This window comes from Ictidomys tridecemlineatus, chromosome X (genome assembly GCF_052094955.1).
Source record: "Ictidomys tridecemlineatus isolate mIctTri1 chromosome X, mIctTri1.hap1, whole genome shotgun sequence".
In the NCBI taxonomy this organism is placed as follows: Eukaryota; Metazoa; Chordata; class Mammalia; order Rodentia; family Sciuridae; genus Ictidomys; species Ictidomys tridecemlineatus.
In genome coordinates, this window is record NC_135493.1 from 17,255,002 (window position 1) to 17,280,409 (window position 25,408).

At 39.8% G+C, this 25,408-nt stretch overlaps 2 protein-coding genes and 2 non-coding genes across 25 annotated transcripts in view; 2 read left to right on the forward strand and 2 right to left on the reverse strand.

The window, feature by feature from the left end:
* Positions 1-6,285, reverse strand: part of Pabir3 (PABIR family member 3) — a 50,186-nt gene extending 43,901 nt beyond the window's left edge. For both annotated transcript variants that reach the window (XR_013431665.1, XM_078034250.1), the window contains exons 1-2: positions 6,146-6,285; positions 5,773-5,962 (exon numbers count right to left, since the gene is read on the reverse strand). Coding sequence is in view for 1 of the 2 variants with exons in the window: in XM_078034250.1 (XP_077890376.1) it covers positions 5,773-5,888 (116 nt within the window). In the remaining variant the exon portion in view is untranslated. The remainder of the gene's footprint in view (positions 1-5,772; positions 5,963-6,145) is intronic.
* A 4,348-nt stretch (positions 6,286-10,633) lies between these two features.
* Trnaa-ugc (transfer RNA alanine (anticodon UGC)) lies at positions 10,634-10,706 on the forward strand. Its single transcript has one exon. It is a non-coding gene; the product is annotated as a tRNA-Ala (tRNA).
* A 763-nt stretch (positions 10,707-11,469) lies between these two features.
* The window catches only part of Pabir2 (PABIR family member 2), a 43,738-nt gene continuing 29,799 nt past the window's right edge, over positions 11,470-25,408 (forward strand). Inside the window, exons 1-10 of one of the 21 annotated variants that reach the window (XM_078034255.1) lie at positions 12,633-12,694; positions 15,437-15,515; positions 17,474-17,532; positions 18,609-18,712; positions 19,633-19,689; positions 20,216-20,259; positions 20,339-20,393; positions 20,857-20,958; positions 21,231-21,316; positions 23,003-23,067. In XM_078034255.1, coding sequence (XP_077890381.1) covers positions 17,502-17,532; positions 18,609-18,712; positions 19,633-19,689; positions 20,216-20,259; positions 20,339-20,393; positions 20,857-20,958; positions 21,231-21,316; positions 23,003-23,067 — 544 coding nt within the window. In that variant the 5' untranslated portion in view covers positions 12,633-12,694; positions 15,437-15,515; positions 17,474-17,501. Of the gene's footprint in view, positions 12,695-15,436; positions 15,528-17,473; positions 17,533-18,608; positions 18,713-19,632; positions 19,690-20,215; positions 20,260-20,338; positions 20,394-20,856; positions 20,959-21,230; positions 21,317-23,002; positions 23,068-25,408 lie in introns of those variants that run through there. The other 20 variants (XM_078034259.1, XM_078034251.1, XM_078034256.1 and 17 more) reach the window with 20 other exon arrangements.
* Positions 17,313-17,434, reverse strand: LOC120891162 (small nucleolar RNA SNORA26). Its single transcript, XR_005735570.1, has one exon. It is a non-coding gene; the product is annotated as a small nucleolar RNA SNORA26 (small nucleolar RNA).

Genomic DNA, 25,408 nt, shown 5'->3' on the forward strand with positions numbered 1-25,408 from the left:
AAGCAAAGCTAATATAACTGGGTGGTATTCAATGCCCCACATCAAATGATAATAGCTGTCTACACAATTATGTCAGTTACATTCTCATAGCAATCAGTTTTCTTTTCTTTTTTTCTTAGTACTAGGGATTGAACCCAGGGGTGCTCCATCACTGAGCTACATCCCCAGCCCTTTTCATTTTTTACTTTGAGACAGTGTCTTGCTAAGTTACCCAGGCTGGTCTTGAACTTGTAGTCCTCCTGCCTCAACCTTCCGAGTCATTGGGATTACATAAGCATGCACCATCACACGGGGCCAGCAATCATTTTTCATGGCTACTACCTTTATTCCAGGCAAGAGGTCAATAAACCAGATAGTGGGCAAACTTTTTCTTCAAAAGGACAGACAAAATAAATATTTTAGGCTTTTGGGGCCATATCAATCTCTGTTGTAGCTTTTCAGTTTTGCCAGTGTAGTGGGAAAGTAGCTGTGGACAATAAACAGATGAACATGGTTAAGTTCCAATAAAACTTTTCAAAAAGCTAACAGCAGGCTAAATTTGTCCCTTGGACAATAATATGCCTTTCAATTGAGTCAGCAATAATTTAAAAGCAGGATCAAACTAGAGGTTTTTAAAGAAGGAAAGTGCTGGCAAGGATACAAGAAACTTTTTTTTGTGTGTATATGTACCAGGGATTGAACTCAGTGACACTCAACCACTGAGCCACATCTCCATTCCTACTTTGTATTTTATTTAGAAACAGGATCTCACTGAGTTGCTTAAAGCCTTGCTTTTCACTGAGGCTGCCTTTGAACTCCTGATCCTCCTGCCTTGTCCTCCCCTACCACTGGGATTGCAGGTGTGCACCACCACGCTGGGTTCTGGATAAACCTGCAGTACTGAGGATAAACTCAGGGCCTCATACAAGCTAGGCAAGCACTCTACCACTAAACTATACCCCAGCCTGACCTGTAATTCTTTTTTTGTGTACTAGGGATTGAACCCAGGGGCAATCAACTACTGAGCCACATCCATAGTCCCCATTTTTAAAACTTTTTATTCAGAGACAGGGTCTCACTGAGATGCTTAGAGCCTGGCTAAATTGCTGAGGCTAAACTCGTGATCCTCCTGCCTCAGCCTCCTGAGCTGCTGGGATTACATGAGTGTGCCACTATACCTAGCCTGACCTCTAATTCTTTTAATAAGGGTCAGAGGGAAAAAAAGGAAAAAAACACAACATCTTTAAATATAGTTATTGACACCAGTAATAAGTCAGCCAACTATACAGAACCAAGAGGTTCAAAACTTTTGACACTGGTATTTTTTTTCAATATCTTTATTTTATTTTTTTATTTATGTGGTGCTGAGGATTGAACCCAGTGACTCACACATGCAAGGCAAGTGCTCAACCACTGAGCTACAACCCCAACCCCTTGACATTGGTATTTTTATTAATACAAGATGTTCATCACAAAACAGTGTGGGAACTGCACTGTGTAAAATAACTGACATTTAAGAAATTTAATTCTGCAAATTCTGGTGCAAGAGAGAGAGTCTTTACATACAGGAAACATCAAGCACAATTAGAAAATTACTTGAAAGAGGTATAACAGGGCTGGGATTGTGGCTCAGCGGTAGAGTGCTCCCCTAGCATGGGTGGGACCCGGGTTCTATCCTCAGCACCACATAAAAATAAAGGCATTTGTTGTGTCCATCTACACCTAAAAATAAATAAATAAATAAACATTTTTAAAAAGCTGTGCCCTCAAAGTGCGTTGATAAGTCCACTGTCTAAAAAAAAAGAGGTATAACAATATTTAGCAAAATATGGACCACATGCTTTACTGCCAAGTATAGTTTAGAAAGGGTAGGACAACCAAGTATTAGAGGCCTAAATAATGGAATGAGAAAAATAAGCAGTGTACATATTACAATTGCAAAGAAGTGAAAATGATTTCAACTCAGACTCAGTGTAATCTTACTCTAAATTGTTGTTCAGAATAATTTCTCTGACTATACCCTAATTTTGCAACAATAGCACAAAATATGCCTTCAGATCATTTGGGCAAGTTCCTGACATCAGGCATGCCATTCATCATTCCTCTAACTTCTGAGTCACTGAAGCTAATCCACTTTACAGTTTCCATATCTTTAACTCCCACTAGATAAATACACAATTTACACTCACTTTTCTGTACAAATTTTACTTCATGCATCAGGATCTTAAGCTGGAGAATTCAACTCTGTAACTGTGCTCTAATGATTTTTAAAATTGTCAATCCTTTGCACAACAAAGTAGGAAGGGATAACTGAGATTTCTTAGATTTCAGGACTCTGTGGATTAGGCAACAGGGTCTATGCATTCTCTCCCTGGAATGTTTAATACATTAAACTGGATCCACATGTTCCTTCAAGCATATATCCTTCATTATCATTTGCAACCTGCTTCTTTTCATAAAGCTTTCCAATAAAACCAACATTCTTAGGCTAGGGATGGAGCTCGGTAGTAGAGCACTTGCCTATCATGTATATGTAAGGCCCTAGGTTCATCCTCAGCATCACAAAAAAAGGTAGAGGGGAACAATACTCTCCTTACTGCTCTATTCTACTAGCAGGGTGGGTCCCCTAACAATTCCTTTGATAATATAATAGGAAGTGTCCACCTACAACTAAAAAAAAAACAAACAAATTTTTTTTAAAAAAAGTTACTGTTCTCGCTGGGTGTGGTGGTGCACACAAAATCCTAGCGGCTAGGGAGGCTGAGACAGGAGGATGATGAGTTCAAATCCAGTCTCAGCAACAGTGAGGTACTAAGCAACTCAGTGAGACCTGTCTCTAAATAAAATACAAAATAGGGCTGGGGTTGTAGCTCAGTGGTTGAGTGCCCCCGAGTTCAATCCCTGGTACCAAAAAAAAAAAAAAGTTCCTGTTCTCCATAAAACATGCAGAGCCACTGACTTTACTTTAAAAAGAAAAAAGTAATTGGGGGGGGTACTAAGGATTAAATCCAGAGGCACTTAACCACTGAGACACATCACCCACCCTTTTAATATTTTATTTGGAGACAGGGTCTCACTGAGTTACTTAGGGCCTTGCTAAGTTGCTGAGGCTGGCTTTGAACTTACATCCTCCTGCCTCAGCCTCCTGAGCCACTGGGATTACAGGCGTGCACCATCACCACACCAGGCTGGTGATGTATTATTTTTTGGTCAATTTTAGCTTTATTTTGTGATAATATGTCCTTCCCTGCCTCAAATCGCTAGAGAGCTGCATTTCATTAGAGCTAATCAGCTTAGATATTGATTAGTAGTACAGAATTCACTAGTTTAGGAGCCAGGAGATACAGGTTCATAGTACTGGCTCTGTCACTATGGCATTTTCAAGATATATGAGTCTCATGTGTTCAACAAGGAGGATTGATGTTGTCTTTCAGTTTATGTTGTGTATATTACAACTACCAAGTAGTATGACACTATAAAAGGTGAGGAGCAGCCGAGTGTGGTGGTATATGGCTATAATTTCAGCAACTTGGGAGGTTGAGGCAGGAGGATTGCAAGTTCCTTGCCAGCTTCAATAACTCAGTGAGACCCTTTCTTTTTTTTAAAAAAGATAATTTTTGTAATATTAATTTTTTAAGTTGTAGTTGGACACAATACCTTTATTTCATTCATTTTTATGTGATGCTGAGGATTAAACCCAGGGCCCTGCGCATGCTAAGTGAGCACTTTACCGCTGAGCCTCAATCCCAGCCCAAGACCCTTTCTTAAAATAAAAAATAAAAAGGGTTGAGAAGCAGGCATGGCACCACATGCCTGTAATCCCAGTAGCTCGGCTTGAGTCTGAGGCAGGAGGATCGCAAGTTCAAAGCCAGCCTCAGCAATTTAGGAAGGCTGTAAGCAACCTAGAGAGACCCTATCTCAAAATAAAATACAGAGGCTGGGGGTGTGGCTCAGTGGTAGAGTGCTCGCCATCTAGCATGTGTGAGGTACTGGGTTTAATCCTCAGCACCACATAAAAATAAATAAAGGTGCTGGGAGAGGTGGTGCATGCCTGTAATCCTAGTGGCTCAGGAGGCTGATGTAGGAGGACTGTGAGTTCAAAGCTAGCCTCAGCAACAGTGAGGTGCTAAGCAACTCAGTGAGACCCTGTCTCTAAATAAAATACAAAACATAGGGCTGGGGATGTGGCTCAGTGGTTAAGTTCCCCTGGGTTCAATTCCTAATACCAAAAAAAGTGGGGAGGGCTGAGGATGTAGCTCAGAGTTAGAGTGCCCTTGGGTTTAATCCCTAGTACCAGGGCTTGGGGGTGAGCAGCAAAGCTAATAACATATCGTGAATGTACTTTTCAGACTTACAGAATCTAGAAAATCTAGTGATACTGGGATATGTGATCCAAGATCTCTTTGTCTCTCTCTCTCTTTTTTTCCAGTGCTAAGTATAGAAGCCAGGGCCTCACACATGCTAGGCAAATGTTGTACCAGTAAGTTATGTCCCCACTCAAAAAATCTCATTTAAAAACCTATTTGAGGGCTGGGGATGTGGCTCAAGTGGTAGCGCGCTCGCCTGGCATGAGTGTGGCCCGGGTTCGAACCTCAGCACCACATACAAACAAAGATGTTGTGTTCGCCCGCCGAGAACTAAAATAAACAAATATTTTTAAAAAAATAAAAATAGGGGCTGGGGATGTAGCTCAAGCGGTAGTGCGCTCGCCTGGCATGCGTGCGGCCCGGGTTCGATTCTCAGCACCACATACCAACAAAGATGTTGTGTCCGCCGAGAACTAAAAAATAAATATTAAAAATTCTCTCTCTCTCTCTCTCTCTCTCTCTCTCTCTCTCTCTCTCCTCTCTTACTCTCTCTTTAAAAAAATAAAATAAAATAAAATAATAAAAAAATAAAAATAAATAAAAACCTATTTGAGGGCTGGGGATGAAGTTCTGTGGCAGAGCACTTGCCTAGTATGCATGAGAACCTTTAGTAATGCCAGACCTTCAGATATGTGCAAGAAATAGTTAACCATCGTTGAATGCAGTGTTTCTAATTCTTTTTTTCATTGTCTGGTCTCCAACGAGCCTTTTTAGATATTTTTTCCCCTAATAACTCCTCTTCCACCAAATTTTCACACCACAGATATATATGTGTGCTTTGTACATAAAAATAATAAAACTTTTCCACACACACACCTCTCCCTAGAATCAGTTTTCCTTTTCCTTTGGGGGAATGTTATCCACTAAAAATGTATAATTTAGGAGACTGAACTTCTATAGTACCTAAACTCTATGTTCAAATAAAAACTAGGTGTAGAAAGGTCTAAGTTTATTTACCTGAAAACCATTTTCATCTAGAGTGTGTAAGAGGTGAAGTTCAGAGGTGACAGAGCAGTTGAGAATAAGAAAAAATAGTCCTGACAGGAGATGTGAAATCAGGGAGGGGTTGGGGAGGGTGTTGTTTCTTCAAAGGAGTGGTTAAGGGATGGGCTGAAATTGGAAAAAAAAAGTGGTGCTCCATCCTGATTGATTGCTGCTTTCTAGTCCAGGTGGATTGTCAGCAGAGGATGTTTAGGTTTAGATGTGTGTCAACCTCAGGGTGGGGGGTGTACTCTCCCTCTGGTCAGCGTATTCCACACCTGCCCCTTCTCCACCAGGCTGAGGGTGGGATCTCCAGACACCAGAGACAAGGGAGATACCTGCAGAACTTCCATAAATACAAGGAAGGGAATGCTATAGGAAGTCACTTTTGTCCAACATCTCCCCAATGCCCGCTTGCCTCTTCCAGTATCTCAACCCTGCTCACCCAAATCCATTGATCAAAGGGACGCTGTTGGCTATTCTTAAGGCATTGCCATCTGAGGTGGTGGAATTCGGCGACAGCTCCAAGTCTACTTCCATTTTCTCCTGTGCCATGCCCATGTCAAGGATGAAACCACTGCTTAGTTCGAAGTTCTCAATGCTTTCTGGTTTCTGTTCATATAAGGACAAGCCACCTATGATATGTAAGGAGAGAGGCAAAAGGGAAAAAAAATAAAGGAGGAAGCTCTTAGACGATTAGGAGTGTTCACCTTTGTAGGCCAAACATCACTAACACCAGTGGGCACAAAGTTTGACAGAACTGGCTCCAAACTTCCTTACCCCTATCATCGGCCCCTAACGCAGAAAAGGTCTCTCACCTCCAAGTCTATAATACAAAATGAGGCATTTATCTCAGTCACCGCTGAGATCCCTTCTCCTTTATCTTTGTAAGGCGCCACAAGCTCAGCTAAGCCTTTCCAGCCAAAACAAAAACTACAATTTGCCGCCTTCCGGAGTCGATTTAGTCCCGCCCCTTCCCGCATGCGCCCTGCATCTGACTAGATGACGCTTGCTTATACGCGGGCAATTAACGTCACTCTAGGTGTCTTTGTCACCCTTAACAGGAGCTCATTTGCAATCGAGGAACCGCCTTTTTCCCAGTGCCAGTTCCCACTGCCGGTTCCCACTGCTCTTGCTGCTGAGGATTTGCAATGAATGTTCTTCCTCTGTTACTATGCAAATCCCACCACCGTTTCTTTAATCTTTACTTAAGAAAGATAATTGGGCGGAGTGTTTTGCATGGAAAGTGTTTTGCCTTCCAATCTGCCCTGTCTAATGCTCAATTTTCTGTTTTGGCTAGCCTAACTCCTTATGTTTTCCATCCTGTAACAGCAGACACACTACACCTTTAGAATCTTAAAAAAGCTAAAGTTTGAAACGAAAATCAACGAAGTGTGTAGGGTCTCAATAAAACGATTACCTCATTGAACCTATTGAGCAGATTGGTTCTGCAATTGTGTAGAATCAAGTTTTCAATGTGGTTTCATTTTTACCATAATCGTAATGTGTGTATTTTTCTATGGGATAAATTTTGACTTCTCATAATTAGTCATCTAAGAAATAAAGACTTCAGCTAACTTACAAAGATTTAAGTTAAAGCAGTGAGGCTTATTTTCTTAAAACATCTCAGAATCTATTCAAATCAGTCTTTCCATTTTAAAGAATTGCTGTTTTTGAATTTTAACACCAGTTAATTAGCCATATTGAGTACTGAAATCTTAATTTCACACGAATATTATAAAACCACACATTTTAGGAACTACATAGGGAAGTGGCAAAGAAGGTAAAATGAACTTAATGATATCAGACTTATTAATTAGTCATAATATTGGTATAGCACTTTTCATCTTATCATATGTTTTCACATACTTATATCAATTGGTTCAATCATCAACCCTGCACAGGTAATCAGTAGTGAACTTAAAATAATGCAATTGCCTTGAAACCATTCATGACAAGTTATGACATGTAAGATGATAATCATTTATTCTTCATTCATTCTGGGAATGGAATTTTAAAAGTTTGATCATATTATGCACAATTAGATTACTTAAATCCCAGACATGAGGATGATTCGGATTCTCCATCCCTGATGTAAGTCAGGTTAATAACAGCTACCATTCATTGGGCACTTATGTGCCTGATGCTGTCCTAATCATGTTAAATATATGATCATACTTAATGCTTACAATAATTCTGTGAGGTAGACACCATCACAATGCCCATTTTTCCTTTCTTTTTTTCTTTTTTTTTTTTTTTTTTTTGGTATGGGGGTTGAACTCAGGGGCACTTAACCATTGACCAGAGTTGCTTAGCGCCTTGTTTTTGCTGAAGCTTGCTTTGAACTCACAATCCCCCTGCCTTAGCCTCCCAGGCAAGTGCCACAGCACCCAGCAACAATGCCCATTTTTCAAAGTAGGAAACCAAAGCCCAGAAGGGCTACTTGAAATAGCTACTAAATGACAAAGTCAAGATTCCTCTGACTTTCTGTTTAAATAAAAAGATAGATGAGGTGTTCCTGAATATTTCCCTGGACACTATTTCTGTACTCATAAGCACTTCATAAATATTTATTAAATTACTTTATGAATAAATGCAGGTTTAAATAAACTGCCATTCATAGCCATCTTATAAATTAGATAAACTATTTCTATTTTACAGGTCATAAAATTCCAAAGAGATGAACGGCACATCATTATGTAGCAGCAGAGTCCAGACAAGGTAAGAAAGCCACTGTTAAAATTCCCAGGGTACTTGGAGAGTTTACAAAAGATGGTGGCTAAAGCTGAGTAAATTCAGAGTGAAGGCAAAAAGCAATGGTTAAAGAGAAAACAGAGGGGCTGGGGATATAGCTTAGTTAGTAGAGTACCTGCCTCCTAGGCATAAGACCGATGGGTTCAATCCCCAGTTTCACACAAAAATAAAAAAGTCCAAACCAAATTGAATAACAGAAAAAAATGGATCAACTTGTGAATAAGTGGCTCTTACCTCTGTTCTTCTGTTTATTTTACTATTAAGTTTGTTAATAATATGATTTAATGAAAATATTTTGAAAGAAGAGACAAAATTTAATTTTTAAAAATTTAAGTCCACCTTTCAGACACAAATGAATTTGCTGTGATTTGTAAAATGTAAAAATGGATGGCTCTTTCCATTATTATCTCTGAATATAAGAGGTTGATATAATCTAAGCTTTTTTATCCACATGCAATATTACTTATATTCTTTATTAAAATTATTTTCTTTAAAAAATTTAAGTACAATTACACAAAGAGGATAGGTATAATAAAATGACAAAAAGCAACTAACAGACTAAAGTTTCTAGAAAAGATATGAAATGACTAAACACTTGAGATGGCAATATGTTTCCAGCTATTATCAAAAAGGAGAAAATCTCTTATTATAGAAAAGCTACACCTCAGGAACCCAAAATCTGTGAATATATACACAGGACCCATATAGTATATTCACAGGTTGTAATATCAAAAGGAACAAGTAGTATAGAACCAGAAAGAATTCTGTATGTTATAATGACAAACACAACATTTAAAGGAGTTATTTGGTGTTGGGCATGGTGGCACACGCCTGTGATCCTAGCAGCTCCGGAGACTGAGACAGGAGGATTGCAAGTTCAAAGCCAGCCTCAGCAATGACCAGGCACTAAGCAATTCAGTGAGACCCTGTCTCTAAATAAAATACAAAATAGGGCTAGGGATGTGGCTTAATGGTTGAGTGCCCCTGAGTTTAATCCTCAGTACTCCGCCAAAAAAGAAAGGAGTTATTTGTACTCCTCCCCATTTCCACCTAATCACATTATTATAACCAACCTGGCTGTATTTCTTTAGCAGCTCTTCTTGTTCCATAGCAATAGTCCATGCCCACAGACCACTGGTTTGCTTAGATCTATATCTTAAAACTTAGGCTACTCCTTTTTTTGTATGTCCCAGTCTGCTGCTGCCACCTGTCCAAGGTCTCTTACCTATAAAGATGTCACAAATATGTCATAATCAACTCTTTATTTTACCAGTTGTCATGGCAACTTTAAAGTTTTCCTTTCAACCTGTAGTTGCCACAAGAGAAAGTCAAATACAAGTTGAACATCAAGCCAAAAGAACACCTCAAACCTCCCAAAAGATTTATTTGAAATGCAAAATAAATTTGGCAGGCAATCATGATGTGAATCAAACCCGAAATGATGGCCAAATTAGCACCCTTCATCTCATATGTTCTTTTTTTTTTTTTAAAGTTGTGGATTAGTTTTTTAATTAATTAATTTTTAAAATTAATTAATTTTTAGTTTATTTATTTTTATGTAGTGCTGAGGGTCTAACCCAGTGCCTCACACATGCTAGATAAACACTCTACCACTAAGCCATCACATATGTTTTTGAGCTTCCCCTACACTAGGAAGCTCCTGAAAGTTAGGGATTCAAGTAAATTATCTACCTTTAAGGAGTTAGAAACCGTATATGGTCAACAAATGATTCTTTATTAGCTGTCCAAGGTGGTGCAGTCCTTTAATCCTAGGGGCTCCTGAGGCTGAGGCTAGCCTCAGCAGTGGTGAGGTGCTAAGAATTCAGGGAGACCCCGTCTCTAAATAAAATACAAAAAACAAAATAGGGCTGGGGCTATAGCTTAGTGGCAAAGTACCTGCCTGGCATGCATGAAGCACTGGGTTCAATCCTCAGCACCACCTAAAAATTAACAAATAAAGGCATTCTGTCCATCTATAACTACAAAAAACATTAAAAAAAAAACTATTACAGGGCTGAGGTTGTGGCTCAGTATCAGAGCATTTGCTTTGCAAGTGTGAAGCTCTAGGTATGATCCTAGCACCTCAAACAAACAAACAAACAACAACAACAACAACAAAAAAAAAAACAAAGGCATTTTGTCTGTATACAACTTAAAAAAAAAACCCTATTACAAGCCAGGTGTGCTGGTGTACACCTGTAATCTCAGTAGCTCAGGAGGCTGAGGCAGGAGGATCAGGAGTTCAAAGCTAGCTTCAGCAATAGCGAGGCACTAAGCAACTCAGTGAGACCCTGTCTCTATAAATAAAATACAAAATAGGGGTCTGGGGTTTACCTCAGTGGTAGAGCGCTTGCCTCACCCATGTGAAGCTCAGTTCGATCCTAAGTACTACATAAAAATAAATAAAGATATTGTGTCCATATTTTTTAAAAAATTTAAAAATAAAAAAATACAAAATAGGGTTGGTGATGTGGCTCAGTGGTCAAGTGCCCCTAAATTCAATCCCTGGTACACCCCCCCACCCTGCCAAAAAAAAAAACAACCCTAGGGCTGGGGATATAGCTCAGTTGGTAGAGTGCTTGCCTTGCATGCACAAGGCCCTGGGTTCAATCCCCAGCACCACCACCAAAAAAAAAAAAAAAAAAAAAAACCCTATTTACAGCCCTCCTGTATTCCCAGGAGCTGCTCAGGCCAAGGCAAGGTTAATATGGGACAACTGAAATGAAGAGTCAGGGAAAATTATTTTTGCTAAATTTTGAAACTAATTTCATAACTATTTTATGTTCTGTATTTTCTAGGTATGTATGATTAACACAATGCAATGGCCTTCTCACTCCCAGAGCCATTCTAGTGGTGAGGATTAAGTGAGAAAATATTTCTACAGCTGTTACAGTACAGAACTGTCTAGCACAGAGTAAGTGCTACATAGGTGTTTGATAATTAATAAAGAAAAATTCCAGCACTCACACAGTCAAGTTATGATTGTTAGGATTTTCGTAAGCTTTACGAAGAAAAAAAATTACGAAGAAAAAAAATTTTTTTCTATGTACATACAAATGGATGATCTAAAATATAAATCATCCCCTTCAGACAAGAACAAAAAAAAACGAGGGATTTAAGAAATGAGCGGGAATCTCAGAGGTCGGAGTGTATAAATTGGGGACTAAATAACATGGAAATCTCGTGTCTCCCAGTTTCCCTTGAATATTGGTTCAAACTCCTGAAAGCTGCCGCTCCAGCATCTTCTAACTATTGGCTCTTTTCGAAATAGGGCGCCAGGGTCCCCCGGCCAATGCCATTGAGCAAGGCGCCGGGCCCCCTGGAAACGCTCCTCCCTTTTAAAGGAGGGTCGAGGGGCGGGGCTGTCACGCATGCTCCGTGCCCGCGGGCCCATTGGAGAGGCCGCCGGGCGCGTGCGCAGGACCCGATGGGTTCCCGGACGCGGAAGAACTGGCCCCGCTGAGGCTCCCGCTTCCGAAGCGTGGGAGGCGGAAGAGACTGCAGGTTGTAGATTTTGGTCTTGGCCCCATCGGGTTCCCCCCGGGCCATTAGAACCCAAGAGAGGAAGAGGAGGCCCCGCGGCGGCGGCAGAGGGATCGAACCCCCAACCAGTCCTCGAGGCGGGAGGGGGGCAGGGACGGGCGAAGCTTCGATCTCAGGGCTGAGGAGCCTCCAGGGCTGTGTCCGAAGCATGGGGGGCTGGACCAAGTCCCCGAGTATGGGGAGCTGGAACTACCGAAGTCTCCCTGCCAGGCCCTGCCCAACTGACAGGTCCTCGGTGTTACCGCTGCCCGGGCAACCGCGGCACCTGTAGCCAAGCCCCGCTGGTGGTCCTCAGCGGGAAAGCATGAGTTCCGCCGCTGCCTAGTTTCCTCCCCCTCCTTCTCGTCTTCCTCTGTGTCCCTTCCTCTCTCCTGTTTCCCACACCTCATCCTTATTTCCCGTCCCTGTGCTCTTCCCCCTGCCCTCTGTCTTCCTTACCCTTCCCCCTATCATCCTCTCCCTTCCCCCATCCTCCCTTCCCCATCGCCCTTCCTCCCTTCTCCCATCCTTCCCTCGCTCCCCATTCTTCCCCCTCCCCCTCCTTCCCCCATCTTCCCATTCCCCCATTTTCCCCTCCCCCATCCTCTTCTTTCCCCTTCTGCCCTGCTCCTCTTATCCTGTCCTGTATTTCCATCTAGCTTCTTTCCATCCCTTTTCTTCCTCCCTCCATCCTTGTCTTTCCTCCATCTCTCTTTTTTCCTCATCCTCTTTCTTGATTCTGTTACCCTCCAACAATCTCTCCATCCTTCTCCCCTCCCTCTCCTCCAGCCTCCCTTCCTCATCAGCATCCTCCTTCCCTCCTCCTCTCCTACTTTTCTCCGCCCTTAGCCCCCGCCCCCAAGACTCCGCCCCTTAGCCCCCGCCCCCAGCTGCCAGTCCCCAGCAGCTCAGTCCTGCAGTGAGTCTTGGGAGCCCATAGCTAAGCACCAGGAGCTGAGCACTGCCCGCTGTGCCTACCTGCAAGTCTCGGACATGGCTCAGGAGAAAATGGAGCTGGACTTTGAGCCTGGTACATCTCATGGGGGCACCCTGAGGAGATCCAACAGTGCTCCCCTGATCCATGGGCTCAGGTGAGCAGAACTGGGGAGGATGGTATATGGGGTTAAGAAGCTTCTTGACCCCATGCAAGCAATCTTCCTTCCCTAAAATGCAAGTTTGAGCTCATTTGGGCTGTCCAAATAGAGGGGTTGGGGACTTGTTTGCTTTACAGTGACTGGAGTCCCAAGGTGGAGTGAAAGTTTGACCTCAAACTCTGGGCCTTTTGGGGAAAAACAGCCACCCCCCACCTGGGGGTTGCCTCACTCTAAAAGAAATCACAGAAAGCTTCTGAAAGGTTGCTAGTCCTGGCTAATTTACACCAGGGAAAGTCAGACTGAACCCCTGGAACTAGGCTTGCAACTTGACACCTGTCTCTTAAGAGCTGCTATTTCTAAGCTTGGTTTAGGAACCCTGGCATTAACAGAGGTTTGCTTTAATAAATCACAATTTATCTAATAACTTCTAATTAAATGGTGTTTTAATGTCATATTAAGTGATTTGGATTTGTTGAAATCTTTTTCAATTCTAAAACTGCCTGAAATGCATTTCAGTGAATTAAAAAAAAAGGTTTCTAGTAACTTACATTAGTGAGAATAGAGGTTTGAGAAAATTATGGAAAGAGTCGATCGTTTAATTTTAGCGGCAGGGTCTTGTGTGATTTTTTTTTTTAATAAGACACTAGAGGGTCTATTTTTAAAGTAGAATCTTGTGATAGTGAAGGTTGGGTTGGCTCACCTCCTGAGCCTATTGCATTTCACTTTTATAAGTAGACAATTCATCTTAGGTAGAGAGCCAATTTATGAGATCCTTTCAAAAAATGGCATTGGTCCAAAAAATGGAATGGGAATACAATTAGCCAAAAACATTAATCAAGCACAGTGAGGGCAAAGAAAGGGGTAATCCTTGTCTATTGAGCTGATTATAACATCTGTATTTTGAGGGGGGGAAAGAGGTCTACTTTTTTCTTTTATTAAATATAATTTTGAAACTGAAGGAATGATGGAGTGACTTTTTGTCTTATTTTATACTTTTAAGAATAAACTGTTTTTTGGGCTGGGATTGTAGCTTAGTGGTAAAGCACTAGCCTGTGTGAAGCACTAGGTTCGATTCTCAGCATCACATATAAATTAATGAAATAAAGGTCCATCAACAACTAAAAAAATTTTAAAAAAGAATAAGCTGTTTTCTCTTTTGGTTGTCTTTTAAATTCTGGTGATCAAGCAATTGCTAGATACTAAGGGGATCCTACTGACCTGCTTTTACACATATGTAGGAAAAAACACACTGTTTTTTGAATAATGATTTAAGTACTTGGAAGGTAGCATGTGATGTGATAAAAGAAAAGGTAAGGAGACCAGGCCTGGTCCCAGTTTTTACTAACTAGCCACACTCACAAATGAGTCATTTAACCTTTTTGAGTGTTTTTTTTTTCACTTAAAAATTAGGAGAGTAGAAATAGGCAATCTCAGTGGTCTTTTGAAGCTCATTCCAGTTCTGAAAATCCTTCTTGAACTCATTGTGGGCACAGCACTCTGCTAGGAACTGCAGAGATATTATATTAAAATAAAAAAGCATCTCTACACCAAGAAGTTTAAGACACAGGACACTTTTCTTTTGCAGCACTAGGGAACACATTTTTTTTGGTGGTGCTAGGGATTGAACCTGGGGCCTCACACATTAGGCAAGCACTCTACTACTGACTATATCCCCAGCCCTTTTTAATTTATTTTAGACAGATCTCACTATGTTGCCCCGGCTGGCCTTGAGCTGGCCTTGGGATCCTCCTGTCTCAGCCTGGTCACAGGGATTACAGGTGTGCACTACCCTGACTGGCTAACACTTTAATGAAAGGTAAAGTAGGGGCTGGGAGGCATGGCTCAGTGATAGAGCATCTGCTTAGTGTGCGTGCAGGGCTGGGGATGTAGCCCAGTGGTAGTGTGCTTGTCTAACATGCCCAAGGTCCAGGGTTGATCCCCGGCATTGCAAAAAGGAAAAAAAAAAAGTTTCATTGAGCATGGTGGTGTATGAGCCCAGCAGTTCAAGACCAGCCTGGAGAAATGACCCTCTTTCAAAAAGAGAAGACGGAAAGAGATAAAGTAACGTGGGTGTCAAGAAGTATGTCATCTCCTAGTGTGTTCTTGGGTTCACAGGAGGTAATGATTGAATTGGGTTTGTGGAATGATGTGAGGCTTGTGCCCTGCCTGTATGAGGGCATGGTGTTTGAGGTGGGCATGGAAGGAGAGGAAGGATTCTGTCAGATAGTGGTAGGAAGGAGAGCATGTGAGGCAGAAGAGGCCTCCTGAACAAAAAAATAGTGCAGGTACATTTATTTGAACATTGATTCTCAGGTAGGACACTTGCTTTGGGTGGTCCTGGGATATGTGCTGATATGGCTTCTCTTGTAGAACAGGGCTCAATGGCACATGCAGAAAATGGTGGTATTCGTGGTTCTCTGGGATATACAGATGAGCTACTGCCATCCGAGGGGGGACCTGTTTGGGGGTGTAGCTCTGACCAGAAGCAGCTGGAATGAACCAGTCTGTAGCTCCGCCCCACATTGCTCAGAGCTGTCCCCCAACCACTGAGGAGATCAGTATCTTGGCAAACCTGTAATCCCTAGCACACCAGTCAGGCAGCTCTGCCAGGAGGACGGAGGATCCTCTGGAAGAAAGGAGGAACCATTGAATATTTCACTGTGAACTACGGAATTGATGCTAACATATTTGGAAGATCTTTCTCTAGAAGACATTAATTGTTTTATTTTTACTTTTCAGTGACCTTTCACAGGTTTTTCAGCCTTACACATTTAGAACTCGGAGGAATAGCACAACAATTATGAGCCGTCACAGTTTGGTAAGTATCAAAGTAAGTATCTGAAGTGATTTGGATTGGAGACAATACTTCCAAATATAGTTCTTCCTGGAAATTATGTGCTGTGCACAATTGGTTTTAGAGATTTATTTTAACTGTCTTGTTTACTACTTTTGCTCTGGCCATTCAGCTTTGGTACAATTGCTGTGGACTTTTGTATTTTAAAAATTTATTTATTGTTATTTATCACTACTTGCATCACAGTTGTGAGATAAGTCCGGGATTAACTTCTAATTATAGCTGAAAATAGTGGTCTTTATTTTTCCTAGGATGTAAAAATCACTTACACAAAGTGTTTGTTTCTGACACTTATCTGTCAGATGATGCTGATTGTGATTGTTCTCTATGGCCAGAGCTGCTGTGTTGGAGATCACCTTATTAGATGGTTGGTCCAGTAGAAATTATAACGTTTTTATATGGTAGCACTTCACATATAGAACTCACTCTTCCATCAGCTTCAGTGCTTTGGAAGACATCTGAGATGTAAGCACACAGACATCTAAATGGCTGAACTAGATTTCCAGTCTGTGCACAAAGGTTCATCGGTTTATTTATAGGAGAGCCTCTCTGACCTCTGAATCATTTAAAATTTATGCACAATTATAATAAGCTTCCAACCCAGTAGCATATGAGAAGCAGCAAATCAGAAGAGTTACATTTGTGTTAAGGTATACTAATAGCTGCTAGTGAGGGAGGAAAAGGAAAAACTGAAAAACAGAAATTATTAAAAAAAAAAGTTTGTGACTTGGCAGAAGGACTAAGAGCCTGTTGATACTCCCTGAAGGTTTCACTTGTATAAAGCAGTATAGTGACGTTCTTAAGGATCCCTGGGTCATTAGACTTTTCTTAAATTCCAGTAATACCTATGTTTGTATGGTATTTTACACTTTGCAAGGTACTTTCAGGCATTTAATTCTTACAAAAACCTCTCTGAAGTAGGCAGAGCAAAAGATGCTTTTGCCAATGAAAAGCAGCAACAGTTAAGACTCAAATCACACAATAGTAAGTGGCAGAGCTGGGATTAGAGTAGAAATCTTTCGGTGTCATTCCATTTGGTGTACTCTGAGAAAGGGGGAAATATAACACATTTTTGAGAGATTTTCAGCTGGAATGGCTCAAAATACTTAAAGGGGAGATGTTAGCTATCTAGAGATTTGATTCGCTTCACCTCCTTCCCTGAGGATATTAGGAAATTTAAGTATTTTTACTGGCTACTTGAGAAATATTTTTACATGTTATACAGCTGTGCACCTGATAAGAGTAGCACAGAAAAGAAGGGGAAAATGAATTTGCCTCTGTACACTTCACTTGCCTCTTTTGTTTTGTTTTTCTGGTGCTGGGGATTGAACCCAAGGCCTTGTGCATGGGAGGCAAGCACTCTATCCACTGAGCTGTATCCCCAGCCCCACTTGCATCTTTTGTAAGATGTGCAGATTCTTAACAATTCCGGTCTAGGCTCATCTCTCACACTGACAAATACTTTCCTCTGGCTGTCCCCAAATACCTTATTTTCTGAAGGAATTCTGGTGATTCACTGCTTTTGCTTGATCATTTTGCTACTGTACCCTACCCCTCCTTTCTAGTTTCTGGTCCTTCAGAACCCACTTTAATTCTTATATCTCCTGTGCACAGGCATCCTCAACTATCATGATATCAATTACACTGTATGCATTATATCACAGTATACTCTGTACATTTTTTTAAAGAGAGAGAGAGAGAGAATTTTTTAATATTTATTTTTCAGTTTTTGGTGGACACAACATCTTTATTTTTATATGGTGCTCTAACTCCAGATAGGATCCAAAGAGGAGTTTTGCAATCTCTTGTCTGGGTCATATGGAGGTTTCCTCTACCCTTCTGTGTTAGCCTCTTAAAGCACTCCATCAACCTTGAAAGGGCGATGCTGTGTAAAACTTAATGTACTTCTGTGTGTCCCATAGTAACCTGCAAAGAGTGAAATGTTGGCGAATGACATGGAAAGAAACGGACGGTGAAAGAGGTGGGGAAAAGCAGAGTCTTAATGATTTTAACTGACTGGGTATAAGGGCAGGAAGGAGGACTCCCAAGTGACTGAAATTGTTTCTTCATGACCCTGGGAATGGTAATGAGGAGTAGAGAAACTGAAAGAATTGGAAGTTTGGGGGGGAAGCGGATGAATTTCTTTGGGGCATGTGGGGTTTGAGGTGCCGCTGGCTCCATGCTGTTCTCCAAAGCCATATTCTACATTTGTTTGATTTTAGACTGCTGGTGTACTGTCTCACCACTTTCTCTTCTAACTGATGACCCTTCTTACTTTACAGAGAAGACAGTCACATATCTTGTATAAATGTCAACTTTCTTCTCCTTAAAATGTCTTTATCATCACGTAGGATGCTTTTCTCTGATGGTTCTTACATTTTCTGACTCTCCTGTCACTTCACTATTATCTCCTCTGTCTTGTGCCATCAGTCTTTTCCTCCCACTTTCTTCTCCCAACTCACATCTAATATGGGGAAAACAAAGTGTTTTCTTTTTGTAGGTCTCTCCTTTCTTTTCCAGGGCTCCTTTTCAAAGCATAATTGACATTCAGCTGCCTGCAGTTCCTTGTCTCCTGATTTATTCTCAATTTGTAATCTTAATACTCCTACCATACCTCTGTTAAAAAACTGTCCTTGAAAATGTCACCTATGCCCACTTAAGTTGCCAGTGTCCAGCGGTTCATTCCTTATCCCACCTTAGCTCTTTGCTTTCCTTTGCATCATTAGCCAGCACCTCCTTAAATCTCCTGGCTTTTCTTTTTCCAGCTGATATATTACTCTTGTTTCTGATTCTGGACACAGCTTTGCTGTTCTCTTTCTGGTCCACTGTTCTAGTTCTGTCTAAAATTAACAAGTTATAATGTAGATGTAGCATCTGCATTTCTGACTGGCCACAGTCGGGTTGTCAGCTTTCTTTGGTTCTCTGACTGACATGGGTGTGCTCTTCCACGTTTGCCTGTTATAGTCTTTCTGCCTTATCTGCTTGCCTAGTAGCTTCGCATTGTTCAGATGACCTTATTAAGTGCTCATCAGTAAATACTTATTACTTTCATAACAGGAAAAAAAGAACTTTTAAAAAGGATTTCACTGGTGAAGTTTTTCTCTTTTCAAAACCTAGGAAAGAAAAAAGAAAGGTATGGTAATGAAGGGATATCATTTGAGGTAAAAATCATATTTCAGTGGATAATACTTGAAAATTTTACTTGAATTAGCTTTTTCCTAAAATAAACATTTTATACCAATCACTACATTCCTATTCAAAAAAAGTTTTAATGGCATAGGACCTCTTAAACAGGATAATTTTTTATTTGGTTTTGTAGTGTTAAAGATTCACTTGCATTTCTTAGGGAATGAATTATAGTTGTTTACCTTATGGCTATTAAAACTAAGATCTGTTGATATGAATTGTATCTGATATTTTGTGGCCAGATTGCGATTATTTTGAAGGAACATAATTTGGCCCCCAAATCATTTTAGCTTTGTGTTATTAAAAGGGAGAGGATCTAAGGGAAATCAACAGTTATTTTAAAGGTATACCTTGCATTTCTACAATGCTTTTTCTTTGGTAAGATTTGTGGTGGTAGCATTATTGATTAAATCCCAGTGTTGATTTAGGTCATAGAAGCAAAATCTTAGTGTAGTCTTTTTGAGAACATTAATCATAGACAAACTATTACACTGTGCTTGTTAGCCTGTTTTTCTCTGTGTGTACATTGCTAATAAAAAATAACATTGTTTTTTTCCATTTTCATATGTTCCTTATTTTAGATAAGGGGGGTAATGGATGTTTCCATGGTCAAGAGTGTTTTTCCCCTGCATTTATATAGCTCTACACTCATTTGGGGAAAGTGCTAAAGTCAGTGCCTGTCTAGCAACAGATGGTGCTTTGAGGTTGGACACCTGGTGTACTTTCTAAAGACTGAATGTACTGCCTCTAGTGCATTAATGTTCAGGATTTATTAGAGCTGAATTTCTAAGAAGAATATGAAAAATTATCTAGAAAGAGGTTGGTACACCAATAATGACAGCAGACTGCTGCTTTGTGATTCAGAAAATAGTAAATGTTTACTTTTTCTTTCCAGTTGCTGTCATCTTCACCTAATCGTATTCCTAGTAGCAGACTGCTTCAAATCAAAAGGGTAAATTTTACTTACTAGCTCAGATCTGAAGTTTTTTGGATTTTACATTTTGATTTTGATTTTGATTTTTAAGACTTAAATATTAGCCGGGCGCGGTGGCACACGTCTGTAATCCCAGCGGCTCGGGAGGCTGAGGCAGGAGGATCGCAAGTTCAAAGTCAGCCTCAGCAACTTGGCGAGGCCCTAAGCAACTTAGCGAGACCTTGTCTCAAAAAGGGCTGGGGATGTGGCTCAGTGGTAAAGCACCTCTGGATTTAATCCCCGGCACCCCCAAAAAATAAAAATAAAAAAGAGACTTAAATCTTAAAAATGGGCCAGGATGTAATTCTGGGTAGTTGGAGACAGATTAAAAATTTTTCAAGTTTGCAGATAAAATAGACATGTGGCATGGTGGACAGGCTTAGAACGTTAGTTCTGCTCCCTTGTGATTCTGTCAAATGAGGTTGAGAAGTCTTTTGATTTTATTTGAAATAGAGAACGGTGTGGATGAAAATTCTATTTTTTTTTTTTACATTTGTCCTTGTAGGAAGAAGGCCTGGATATGATGAATAGAGAAACTGCACATGAGAGGTTAGTGCTTTGAAAGAGCAGGGCCTACTCTGATATGTCTTGTTTGTAAACACTAATGGTTTTGCTTTGTTTGTTTTAGGGAAGTGCAAACTGCAATGCAGATAAGCCAATCATGGGATGAGAGCTTGAGTCTGGTAAAGTTTTCCCATGTTTGCTTGTTTTTTATTTTTTAAAAATCTTGCTGGGTGTGGTGGTACATGCCCTGGAGGCTAAGACAGGAAGATAGCAGGTTCAAAGCTAGCCTCAGCAACTTAACAAGGCTGGAAGCAACCTAGCAAGACCCTGTCTTAAAAATAAAAAGGGATGGCGATGTGGCTCGGTGGTTAAATGCCCTTGGGTTCAATCCCTGATACCCTCTCCCCACCCCCAACAAAAAAAACTTTATGTGTTGTTCACTGGCTTTGTTAATTTTTTCATATGCCTCTGTCCTTTCTACTTCTAAATTGATAAATTGATTCTTGTTTTTAATCTGTTCTCCCAGCAGAGTAATATTGGAGGCCCTACATTTCTACTCTTAAAATGTAAATGTGTTATAGTAGTAAATGAGAGCTGTGGTATCTTGAATTGTTATGAGGAGATAATACTTTATGTTTACAGAGTGATAGTGATTTTGACAAGTCGGAGAAATTATATTCTCCTAAGAGGATTGACTTTACTCCAGTTTCTCCAGCACCTTCACCCACCCGAGGATTTGGAAAGGTAGGATCATTGACAAGATATGAGCTATCTTTTACACAGTGTTTACCCTCTAAAACATATGTATACAAATCACCTCACTTTTAAAGTATCTAATAACTTCAGGGGAAGATCAATGAAAACCTATGATAACAATTTCAAAAAAATGTATATATATGTATATTTCACACATAGAAAGCTAAGCAATTTTGAGGACATTATTTCTGTCATTTTCAAAAGAACTTTCTGAAGATTGGAACACTAGAAATATTTTAATATTAAATATATTTTTCTAGCAATGCTTTTCACCATCCCTACAAATGTTTGTGAGTAGCAGTGGGTTGCCACCAAGTCCTGTTCCTAATCCAAGACGGTTTTCCAGGTAAGTGAACTTTCTCCCCAATATTTTATTGTGGAACTTTTCTAGCATGTAGCAAAACTGAAAGAATTTCACAAAGAATACCCATAAGTGCATCACTATTATTCTGCCACTAACAGTTTACCAGATTCCAATTTTTGATACTCAGTGCTGATTTATATTTAGAGGGGACACACACACACACAGTTCACCCTTCTTAGTTTTTCTCCTTTATAAACTTTTCTGTATTTTTTATTGATGCATTATAGTTATACCTAATGATGGGATTTATTTTTATACATTCACACATGTACACAATATAACATTGTAATTTGGCCAGTATCACTCTGTAGCTTTTTTTTTTTGTGGGGAGCGGGTACTGAGAATTGAACCAAGGGCTACTTAACCACTGAGCCAATCCCCAGCCCTGTTTTGTTTTTTATTTAAAGACAGGGTTTCACTGAGTTGCTTAGTGCCTCGCCATTCCTGAAGCTGGCTTTCAATTCATAATCCTCCTGCCTCAACCTCCCAAGCCACTGGAATTACAGGCATGCACCACTGCGCTCAGCTTAATTTATCCTTTTTTTTAGGGAAAAAAAATTAAGATTATAGACCAGTAATGGCACATGCCTATAATCCCAGCTACTCAGGAAGCTAATGAGGCAGGAATGTAATAATGATCCAACTGTGCTTTTTTTAAAATTTTTTTTTAGTTGTCAATGAACCTTTATTATTTTATTTATTTTTATATGGTACTGAGAATTGAACCCAGGGCCTCACACATGCTAGGCAAGGGTTCTACCTACCACTGAGCCACAACCCTAGCCCCCACCTTATGCTTTGAATATGGTCCTCGCTGCTCTACCACTGAGGCTTATTTTAAAATGGACATGTTTTTCTTTCTTTTCTTTCTTCCTTTTTTTTTTTGTACCAGGATTGAACTCAGGGGCACTCAACCAGTGAGCAACATCCCCAGCCCTTTTTTATATTTTATTTAGAGACAGGGTCTCGCTGAGTTGCTTAGTGGTTTCCTAAGTTGCTAAGGCCGGCTTTGAACTCAGCTTTCTGATTACAGGTGTTCCCCAGGCCATGTTTTTCTCTTCTTCTTTTCCCTTTCCCTCTCCCTAACCTAGCATGTGTGAGGTCTTGAATTCAGTCCTTAGTGTCTTTCTCTCTCTCTCTCTCTCTCTCTCTCTCTCTCTCTCTCTCTCTCTCTCTCTCTCACACACACACACACACACACGCACACACACACACACACACACACAAACAAGTTTGTCAGAATATAAATAACTTCTTAAATAATGTTTCTTTTTGGTTATGGGTGTTTTGTCCTATGGAATTAATTTTAAATAATGGCTTAAGGGCTGGGGATGTGGCTCAAGCGGTAACGCGCTCACCTGGCATGCGCAGGGCGCTGGGTTCAATCCTCAGCACCACATAAAATAAAATAAAGATGTTGTGTCCACTGAAAACTGAAAAATAAATATAAAAAATTTTAAAAAGGCTTAAAATGCTGTCATTCCAGATTGCATGTTCTGGATCAAATCATGTATTGACATTTCAGTTATTCAGTCTAGTGACAAAAGCGCTTTCCATTTCTACCTATATGACTGCCAATTTTGCTTGCTTATTTGATGAGCTATAATACTGTTTATCTTGCATCTGTTAGAAGAACTTCACCTTATTCTGTTTGCTTATTCATCAAAGCAGGAGGAGTCAGAGTCCAGTCAAGTGCATTAGGCCTAGTGTTCTTGGTCCTCTTAAAAGAAAAGGTATGTAGCAACATAGTGACAGTGGTTGACAATATTGTATATGTATTTATATCTGCTAAGAGAGTGGCTCTTAAATGTTCTTAAAAACTTAAAAAAGGTAAGTAAGTGAAGTGATAGAGGTAAATGACTTGATTGAATTATTGACTGCCTTATTTCACAATAAGTACATGTCAAATCATCAGATTTCATAATTTTAATATATGCAATTTTATTTGGCAATTATACCTCAATAAACCTGTGGGGGAAAGAAGGAATGTATCACATTTCTAGTATTTAAGTCATCCACGCCTAAATTAAAAACTGGTATTCTTATCTGAAGTGAGCTCACAGCATTGCTCTCCTTTTTTTCTAAAGAAATGTCAAGTATTCCCACTGTACACTTGCTCTACTGAGTGTAAATTTTGTAAATTAGCTATTTGATACTGTTTATATTTTCTTACACTTCCAATCTGAATTTTATTCATATATTTATGATATATATTCCCAAAATATTGCCTCTCAGTGATCTGAATGTAAAAGAGATGCATAATTGTGATATTGTGGAAGTATGATAATGTCATAGCAAATATATCTGTAAACATGCTGTATGCTCAAATGTAAGGTGAGATCCACCCCCGTCACCATATTATATATACCTCAGCAAAGCAAGAATTGCCATATATTCAGGTCTATAGAGTTTTCCATGTAATTGGGTACTCTCTTTAATTACCTTATTTTCAATCATGAAGCACTAAAGTGGTGTCAGTCAATACTAATTTTAGATGCATGCAGAAGGCACCTGAAGGCAGGCATATTTTTTTGTTACCTGGGATGGAACCCAGGGGCACTTAACCATTGAGCCACATCGCCAGCACTTTTTAATATTTTATTTAGAGACAGGGTCTCACTAAGTTGCTGAGGCTGATCTTTAACTCATGATCCTTCTGCCTCAGCCACCAGCCCCCAGCCCATCTTTTTTTAAACAAAGGCAAATTTAACAGGCATCAGCCATTAATCCTGGGGTTATGAGCGTGTGATTGTAAATATCAGATGGCATTTTGAGGAAGAGTTTTCACAAGGGATTTTGAAAAACAATTGATTAAGGGCTGGGGTTGTGGCTCAGTGGTAGAGTGCTTGCCTAGCATACATGAGGCACTGGGTTCCATTTTCAGCACCACATAAAAATAAATAAATAAAATAAAGGTATTATGTCCACCTACAACAATAAAAAAATTTTAAAAAGCAATTGAATAAGTAGTTCTTTGTGGAAATTATTCTTCATGGCCAATGAACAAATCAACTCTACTTATATTGGTGAACTGATACTTAGGGTTTGGTGAAATCTTTCCAGCCCTAGGGTCACACACAGATGCAAAAAGTACTCTATTTGAGACAACTTAAAACTAAAGATGATGTGATATAGAAAATAGATCCTTATATGTTGATAATATTTATATTTAACAAATATGTTTTATAAAGAGTCTTTAATCTTACAAGAGTTATGTACAATTCTAGGAACATTTTCAGGCAATTAAGTAGAAATGATACTTGAAAATAAAACTATGATTATTAACTTAAATTTTGTTGCAGGAAGTTAATGAATTACTATGGTTGTCAGTTTTGTAGCTATTCCAAGATAAACCAGCAGATGGAGGGATTCTTTGCAAAATAGGGTTGAAGTTTTGTGATAGTAAAGTGAAGTTGAAAGCCCCAGCATTTTTTTTAAAGCTACATGTTAAAACATGGGGGAGGGGTGGAGAAATAAAAATATTAACTTTCTGAGTTTTAATAATTTTCAGAATAGTTCTAGAGGAAGGATAACATGAATTGATGGAAAATACGGAAAAAGTGAATGTTCCATTTGTTTTTCTTTAATGTTTTTCTTTCATAAAAATCTTGTACAGTTTTAAGTTCAAAACTTAAGTTCATTATTAAATGTACTTATTTCCTACTGGGTATATAGATAGCACCATGAATTAAAATGTCTATAACATTTCATTTTCAAACTGGGGCTGGGAATGTAGCTCAGTCATAGAGTGCTTACCTAATATGTGCCAAGCCCTGGGTTCCATCCCCCACACCATGGAAAGAAAAGGTGGGGACAGGTACAGTGCAGTTAGCCATCTGTAATCCCAGCTATTCTGGAAGCTTGCAAATTCTAGGCCAGCCTTGGCAATTTAATGAGACTCTGCCTCAAAATAAAAAAATAAATAAAAGGGACTCGGTAAAGTCCCTAGTACCAAAAAAATAAAATGTCATTTTCAAAGAAGTGCATGTTTTAAATGAAAGCACACCTTTTTTGAAAAGGGGCATTTTCTGCCTGATTCAGAGTTGTAAGACAACCCTACTACTTGGTGGCAAA